The sequence below is a fragment of the Penaeus vannamei genome, chromosome 40, assembly GCF_042767895.1.
Source record: "Penaeus vannamei isolate JL-2024 chromosome 40, ASM4276789v1, whole genome shotgun sequence".
NCBI lineage: Eukaryota > Metazoa > Arthropoda > Malacostraca > Decapoda > Penaeidae > Penaeus > Penaeus vannamei.
The window spans coordinates 23,047,192-23,056,104 of record NC_091588.1 but is presented as its reverse complement, the minus strand read 5'-3'; the positions used below and the strand labels follow the sequence as shown (position 1 = coordinate 23,056,104).

Below are 8,913 nucleotides of genomic sequence, written 5' to 3'. Positions count from 1 at the left end.
GCTAATGAAGATGACAATAATGATAGCAGCAATAATAATGGAAAGGGTAAAATATCAATGACACCAAAACAAAGTCAAAACAAACCAATGACAAGGCAATGCAGAAGTAATTATCATTGCAGCGAAACAAAGCAAATAACAAAGAAATAACAACATTGCCTATATAATGGACGAAAACAATTCTGAAAACAGACCAACGGTATTAATGATGGTTATAGTTTCAATAACAATATTACCAATAGGACTGATACAGTTATTTCTATTGTAATGCTAATATTCATACTAAAAGTACTTTAATAGCATTCTTGGTTTTTACTTCTTAAATTTTTTCCCATATTACTGTATGTTCTTAATTCTACTCTTCTTTATTAAAATGATTATCTTTATTTATTCATTTATTAATTTATTTTTATTTTGAGCTTGGTTTCTACATTTCCCCTTTCTTAACTGTCCTTTAATTTTCTTGATTATGTTCTGTCTTTGGTTTATCTTTAATTAGTGATCACTTTAATATGGTGTCCTATCCAACATCAATTATCAATTTATTAAACAATTATGAAATCCATTGTATAATTATCCTTTTCAATATCCATTAGCAATAATAACTAAATAAATAAATAGAAGAACGAAAAAAAATATTTCTAAAAAAACAAAATCAAAATGACTCGGTAGATATGTCAAGCAATTTCCAGAAACCCAAAAAGGAGACGATGCCTGCAATACTGTGTCATTCCTATGGCATCTCCCGGCTGGCAGTGGAGGCTGAGGAATGGCCAGACTGCATCTCTCACATGCCTTATTACCAGTGTATAGTTGCCGTCCAGCATACCTAATAGGATTCACTACAAATACAGATATTCACGTTATGTAAACAATACTTCCAAAGCACTGCATGGTAGATGAGTATTAAAGCGTGGTCGCATGTTGTCTCCTGGCGTCCTTCTCAGGCGGTGCATACTGAAGGAGAGACGACGAGAATTCAACAGAATCCTTCAACAGAAACAAACAAATGAATAGATATGATATATACCTTCCTGGAACACTTGAACACTCTTATATCCCCAATATCTGGTGCAAAGACTGGAAATGTGTTGGGTTTGATGAAACATTCGGATATGTAGGTATATGTGAAAGCGAAAAGTGTAAACAAACAAATGAATAGATACGTATATATCTTTTATATACCTGTCTACAAACATAAAAGTATGTTTTGAGCATAAATAGATAAGTAGAATAGACAGGTATCTCCTATCTTCATTGGTTTCATAATAAAAACTACAGCCGCTGGACACCAATGTTTTTAAGATTTTCTCTTTTCTTATCAATGGAATGACAAAAAGGGGAAGTGAACTGAGTAATTCGAAAAAAAAAAAATAAAATAATAGCAATGATAATAATAATAATGAATAAATAAATAATGATAATAATAAATAGATAAAATTTAAAAAGTGGGAAACCATACACCGCATGTTACCTGGAAACTTCTACCGCTTACCTGGATATCCCGATTGGCAAGGCAGGGGTGCGGGGGGAGGGGGGAGGAGGGCGGCCCGTAGCCAGATCCTGTATATAAGCGAGGCAGCAACTTCCACTCGCCACATTACACAGCTCACCTCTTACCAACAATGAATGTAAGTGCTTCTTCTAAGATACAAAGTAGCAGTCATATTGCACCGCAATTTATCTCATCTCAAATAAAATGAGAAATTAATAATGTGTTGATAACACTCTAGCTATAATTTCAATGTAGATCTCGGTCAGTAATTTCGTTATCTCTTCTTGCAGAGCATCAAAGCCGTGATTGTGTGCTGCCTCCTGGTGGCCGTCTCCGCCGGTGTAGACCGAAGGGGAGGTGGACGAGGATCCAACAGATTCCTTCCTGGAGGCTTCGGTGGCGTCCACGGAGGCGGTCTCCTCGGCGGCGGAATCCATGGTGGAGGAATCCATGGTGGTAGTGGTATCATCGGCGCTGGAATCTCCAATGGCCCAAGCGAGTGCAGGTATTGGTGCAAGACTCCGGAGGGTCAAGCCTACTGCTGCGAGACGGTGCACGAACCAGAGACACCTGTTGGCACCAAGCCACTCGACTGCCCACAAGTCCGTCCCACATGCCCACGTTTCCATGGGCCCCCCACAACCTGTTCCAACGACTACAAGTGTGCTGGCCTCGATAAGTGTTGCTTCGACAGGTGTTTGGGAGAACACGTGTGCAAGCCTCCCTCATTCTTCAATAACCATCTCCCCTTTTAAGGATGGTTATTGCTAATAAGGAATCATCGTCATCGATTTTCCGGTTGCTAATGGAAGATCAGAAATCTGTTATTTATTGATATTATATTTTGATAATACACCGTTATATATTTATATCCCCTTGCATTTGTTTAATCCTTGCATCTAGATTATAATGAAACTGAGTTTAGATATAAAGTACACTGATCTCAAGCAATCAAATAAACCCATTTATCGTATTGTGAATGGTATTAAACACATAATGTTAGACACTGATATTTCTGCAGATTCCTTAGATTAAGACTCCTTTATTCTAGTTATCACTGTTTTCAAATTTATAAAAGGTTCTATGAAAATATGCTTACATATTCATATAGACGTACGCATATGTATATTTGCATATATATATTTATATATATTTATATATATATGTATATATATATATGTATGTATGTATGTATATGCATATATATATAGAGACTTGTACATGCATATACGTATGTATGGTTGTATCTTATTTCGGTTAAGAGCAAGCCATAAATCCGAAACCTATTTCTGAAGAAACACTGTGTCGCAGAATATGAATTTGTGCAGCAGCACATGCTAAACCTGACACGGGTCATAGTTTTAAAGGAACTGATTAGTGTGACGTCACTGACTCTGTAATATAACCAGCAACAATTTCCTCGCACCTTCCTCCATCCATTTCTCCCTCCCTTCATGCCGCCTTCCATCCTTCATCCATCCTGCCTGCAACCTGTCCCTCCCCTTATTCCCTCTCTCCCTCTCCCTCTCCTTTCCTCCATCCCGAACTTTCCATCCTACTTGCACCTTTGTCTCTTCGTCCTCCCTTAATATCTCCGTCCATTCTGTTTGCACATGTCCTTCCTTCCTGCTTACACTCACACGTTCCTTGTCTCCTTCCTCCCCTTTACTCTTTCGTCCTGCTTGGACCCTAATCCCACTTTGTCCCCTTTCCTCCTTCCATCCTCTTTGCATCCCCTCCTTCCGGCCTTCCTTCCTGCTAACAACCACACCTTTCTTCCTCCTCCCCCTTTATCCCCTTCCTGCTTGCACCCTTCTCCCTTTCTCGCTTCTCTTCACGTAAGAATCAGACATCCCAGAGTATTTCCAGTGGGATTTTAATTGATCTCGGAACCTGTCTTTTGTTTCTTTACTTTGGAATGCAGCTTACTTTTCATTCTGTTTAAATATATAAGTATTTTAGAAAAAGACAAAATAGTATTTACGAGGCTTAATCTCCACATTCGATGAGTCTTTGAGATGGAATAAGGGAAATAACTATTGAAATGTGGAGGAGGCTTGTATAAATGTTCTTCTAAACACCTGTCGAATGATGAAAATAACAACGGTACTGATTGCTATTAATCACAGAGTGATAAATACTTACGATGAAATAAATTTATGCACAAAATTTAATGAATTTCACTCATTCGAGATTGCTTATTTCTACAAGGTTTATCTTCCTTAGCATTCCTTCCATTATTCTCTTTTCTTGGTTTTTCCTTTATTTGAATTAATCAATAACTCATTTACTAATAATATATCCAAACACCAAAAAAAAAAAAAAAAAAAAAAAAAAAAAAAAGGGGGGGGGGGGAGAGCAACAGATAAAAAAAGAGAGAGAGAGAGAAGGGGTGACAGAAAGAGAGAGGGAGAGAGAGCAGAAGGATAGAGAGATGAGAGAGTAGAGAGTAGAGAGCATAAACAGCGATCTGGAAGACAACGTCACCGAGCACACAGCTGATGAGCTGATGACATCACAGAGGAAAGTACAAGTACCAGCGCGTGGAGTATTGCCAACGTCAAGAATTTAGCTTCCGTTTTTTTTTTTTTTTTTTTTTTTGAGGATGTACCTAGCTTTCCACCGGCATTTAGTCTTTTTATAATCTATTTCGAATCAAGACCGAGTTGAAATTGCGCAAATAAAAAAGGTTTTCATTGATTCTCTATCCCTGACCTATATGAAACTGATGTAGAGGAGACACGAATAAAAGAAGTGATGATAATTGTTACAAGGTTCTTTCTCGTGATTAAAGGATAGCGATTTTAGGACAAGTAGAGATAAATGCTGACAATCGGCTTTTCTTCACCAAATGCCAGTCTTATATAGCTGGCCATCAAAGCTTCACTTTAATGGCAAGATATTCTACAGATCCGTAATATTTAAAGATAAGCTGATTAGCATGTTACCTGTTTTTTTGTTTTTGTTTTTCTTTTTCTTTTAATCTTAGTCATCAATGAAAATAAGGAAATATAAATCAAATCCGCAAAAAAACAGAACTGGAAAACCAACCAAGATACCTGGAAGTGCCGCTGGCTTGGGATATGCCATCTGGCGAGGCGGAGGGGGGGGGGAGGGGAAGTGAGGGGAGGCGGCCGCCAGTTCCTGTATATAAGCGACGTTGCGTCTTCCACTCTCCACATTAAACAGCCAACCTCCAACCAACAATGAATGTGAGTGATTGTTGCAAGACGCACTATAGTATTTAGTTCAACCGTGTTTAAGGACATTTAACATTTTTTTTTTTTTTTTTTATTGCGAACTAGGTTGATTATAAATCAATCATTTTATTTAACAAAGACAAACCAATAAAGACCATAATGGATAATTCCCTTATCTCTTCTTGCAGAGCATCAAAGCCGTGATTGTGTGCTGCCTCCTGGTGGCCGTCTCCGCCGGTGTAGACCGAAGGGGAGGTGGACGAGGATCCAACAGATTCCTTCCTGGAGGCTTCGGTGGCGTCCACGGAGGCGGTCTCCTCGGCGGCGGAATCCATGGTGGCGGAATCCATGGTGGTGGAATTCATGGCGGATTCCATGGTGGTAGTGGTATCATCGGCGCTGGAATCTCCAACGGCCCAAGCGAGTGCAGGTATTGGTGCAAGACTCCGGAGGGTCAAGCCTACTGCTGCGAGACGGTGCACGAACCAGAGACACCTGTTGGCACCAAGCCACTCGACTGCCCACAAGTCCGTCCCACATGCCCACGTTTCCATGGGCCCCCCACAACCTGTTCCAACGACTACAAGTGTGCTGGCCTCGATAAGTGTTGCTTCGACAGGTGTTTGGGAGAACACGTGTGCAAGCCTCCCTCATTCTTCAATAACCAATTCCCCTTCTAAAGGTGGTTATCGTAAATAAGGAGCCATCGGTTTTCCGGTTGATAAAGGAAGATGAGAAATCTGTGATTTGGAGATATTTATATTTTGATAATAAATCGTTATATACTTATATTTCCTTGCATCTTTGAATCCCTGCATCTAGTTTATAATCAAAGTAAATGTAGATACAAACTACACTGATTTCAAACAAACATAACTTCTTTGGGAAGACTGGAGAGGCGTGTGAGGAAAAAGGTCAAGGATAAGAAGACGTGGAAGAGGACACATATAAGAAGACTTGGTAGAGTACAGAGATAAGATGTGGTAGAGAAAGAGACAAATAACTTAAGTGTAAAATATGAAAATTCGGGAAAGCAAATAATAATAATAATAATAAGTAAGATAATAATAATAACAAAATAATAATAAATAAATAGATAAATAAAAAGGCTGAAGAGCAAGTGTTGATAATGAAGGTATTCAAAACAGAATTATGGAGACATGTTATGATTTATTAGAGCTTAAGCTGTGTTACATATATATATATATATATATATATATATATATATATATATATATATATATATATATATATATATATATATATATATATATATATAATAGTTTTACTTCTTTCCAAATATATTTAACAAGCCAGATATCCTATTTCTACAGCTAAGGAACTATTCAAGTAACCAATTAATGACTCTCATGTCAGAATTTAAACGGAAACTGATGACCTTAGTAATAGGTGTATAAACAGGTGTTCCCATCCAGACGGCAACATCCTGTTCTCTCCCGTCTTCGCCCTACCCCTTCTCCGCACTTCATCAGTTCTTATTTCCCTTCCATCCACCTCCTTCGCTTTCCTAGGATGTAAATACCATCCGCTCCGGTAAATATCCCAAATCAAACACACATACTTCTATTTCTATTATGACTAGACGAGAGCTGGATGCTGTGACGTCATCAAGTTGAAACTCCAGTCGCCCAAAAACCCGATCATCTCCCCCCCTTCCCCCACTCCCCCCTCCTCCGCCACCCCCGCCCTCTGCCACCCCCTCTCATCTTCAGGTTCGATCCGGTCTTTTCCTGATTGAACATCTTGTTATTTTCTTCATTGAACATCTTGTTATTTTCCTCAACTCAGCAACTCGCTTCGCTTCATTCTCCTGATTCGGGGAATGAGGATGAAAGCAGAATTAATACTGATTGTGATGATGGTTCTGAAGATCAGAATCTAACTGGAATGCTAATGAAGATGACAATAATGATAGCAGCAATAATAATGGAAAGGGTAAAATATCAATGACACCAAAACAAAGTCAAAACGAAGCCAATGACAAGGCAATGCAAAATTAATTATTATTGTAGCGAAACAAAGCAAATAACAAAGAAATAACAACATTGCCTATATAATGGACGAAAACAATTCTGAAAACAGACCAACGGTATTAATGATGGTTATAGTTTCAATAACAATATTACCAATAGGACTGTTACAGTTATTTCTATTGTAATGCTAATATTCATACTTAAAGTACTTTAATAGCATTCTTATTTTTTACTTCTTAAATTTCTTCCCATATTACTGTATGTTCTTAATTCTACTCTTCTTTTTTGTAATCATTATTCTTATTTATGCATTTATTTAATTTCATCTTGACCTTGGTTTCTACATTTCCCCTGAATGTTTAGAAAAAACGAAATCAAAACGACTCAGCAGATATGCCAAGCAATTTCCAGAAACCCCAAAAGGATACGATGCCTGCAATACTGTGTCATTCCTATGGCATCTCCCGGCTGGCAGTGGAGGCTGAGGAATGGCCAGACTGCATCTCTCACATGCCTTATTGCCAGTTTATAGTTGCCGTCCAGCATACTTCATATGATTCACTGCAAATACAGATATTCACGTTATGTAAACAATACTTCCAAACCACTACATGGTAGATGAGTATTAAAGCGTGGTCGCGTGTTGTCTCCTGGCGTCCTTCTCAGGCGACGCAAACTGAAGGAGAGACGACGAGAATTCAACAGAATCCTTCAACAGAAACAAACAAATGAATAGATATATAGATGTGATATAGACCTTCCTGAAACATTTGATCTTATATCCCCAATATCTGGTGCAAAGATTGGAAATGTGCTGGATCTGATGAAAGATTCGGATATGTAGGTATATATGAAAGAGAAAGGTGTAAACAAACAAATAAATAGATACGTATATATCTTCTATATACCTGTCTACAAACATAAAATTAAAGTTTTGAGAATAAATATATAAGCAGAATAGACAGGTACATCCTATCCTCATTGGTTTTATAAAAACTACAGCCGAGGGTAATTCGCAAAAAAAAGTAATAACAATGATGATAATAAATCAATAAATGATAATAATAATAAATAAATAATGATAATAATAATAAATAATGATAATAATAAATGAATAATGATAATAATAATAAATAAATAATGATAATAAATAAGTAAATAGAAATAAAAAGTGGGGAAACATACACTGCATGTTACCTGGAAACTTCTACTGCTTATCTGGATATCCCGATTGGCAAGGCGGGGGAGCGGGGGGAGGGGGGGGGGAGGGCGGCCCGTAGCCAGATCCTGTATATAAGCGAGGCTGCAACTTCCACTCGCCACATTACACAGCTCACCTCTTACCAACAATGAATGTAAGTTCTCATTCTAAGAGAGTAACAACTGCACGTTTTATATAAAGTCTGATATTCATAATTTATTGATTATGACATATGGTAATCCCCTCATCTCCTTTTGCAGAGCATCAAAGCCGTGATCGTGTGCTGCCTCCTGGTGGCCGTCTCCGCCGGTGTAGACCGAAGGGGAGGTGGACGAGGATCCAACAGATTCCTTCCTGGAGGCTTCGGTGGCGTCCACGGAGGCGGTCTCCTCGGCGGCGGAATCCATGGTGGAGGAATCCATGGTGGCGGAATCCATGGTGGTAGTGGTATCATCGGCGCTGGAATCTCCAATGGCCCAAGCGAGTGCAGGTATTGGTGCAAGACTCCGGAGGGTCAAGCCTACTGCTGCGAGACGGTGCACGAACCAGAGACACCTGTTGGCACCAAGCCACTCGACTGCCCACAAGTCCGTCCCACATGCCCACGTTTCCATGGGCCCCCCACAACCTGTTCCAACGACTACAAGTGTGCTGGCCTCGATAAGTGTTGCTTCGACAGGTGTCTGGGAGAACACGTGTGCAAGCCTCCCTCATTCTTCAATAATCACCTTCCTTTCTAAAGGTGGTTATTGCTAATAAGGAATCATCGTCACTTATTTTCCAGTTGCTAAATGGAGGATCAGAAATCTGTGATTTGTTGATATTATATTTTGATAATAAACTGTTATATTTTTACATCCCCTTGCATTTGTTTAATCCTTGCATCTAGATTATAATGAAACTGAGTTTAGATATATAGTACACTGATCTCAAGCAATCAAATAAACCCATTTATCGTATTGTGAATGGTATTAAACACATAATGTTAGACACTGATATTTCTGCAGATTCCTTAGATTAAGA

General features: G+C 38.8%; 3 protein-coding genes across 3 annotated transcripts; all 3 read left to right on the top strand.

Moving 5' to 3' along the window:
- The first annotated feature begins 1,557 nt into the window (after window positions 1–1,557).
- On the top strand, window positions 1,558–2,364 carry LOC138860210 (uncharacterized). The gene is made up of 2 exons (XM_070117394.1): window positions 1,558–1,631; window positions 1,786–2,364. The coding sequence occupies exons 1-2, from the start codon at window positions 1,626–1,628 to the stop codon at window positions 2,248–2,250; spliced, it is 471 nt and encodes a 156-aa protein (XP_069973495.1). The 5' UTR covers window positions 1,558–1,625; the 3' UTR covers window positions 2,251–2,364.
- Window positions 2,365–4,619: 2,255 nt separating this feature from the next.
- Window positions 4,620–5,486, top strand: LOC138860208 (uncharacterized). The gene is made up of 2 exons (XM_070117389.1): window positions 4,620–4,707; window positions 4,884–5,486. Exons 1-2 carry the CDS (start codon window positions 4,702–4,704, stop codon window positions 5,373–5,375), a joined length of 498 nt encoding a protein of 165 aa, XP_069973490.1. The 5' UTR covers window positions 4,620–4,701; the 3' UTR covers window positions 5,376–5,486.
- A 2,502-nt stretch (window positions 5,487–7,988) lies between these two features.
- Window positions 7,989–8,645, top strand: LOC113801820 (uncharacterized). Its single transcript, XM_070117393.1, has 2 exons — window positions 7,989–8,044; window positions 8,151–8,645. Exons 1-2 carry the CDS (start codon window positions 8,039–8,041, stop codon window positions 8,628–8,630), a joined length of 486 nt encoding a protein of 161 aa, XP_069973494.1. The 5' UTR covers window positions 7,989–8,038; the 3' UTR covers window positions 8,631–8,645.
- The last annotated feature ends 268 nt before the right edge of the window (window positions 8,646–8,913 follow it).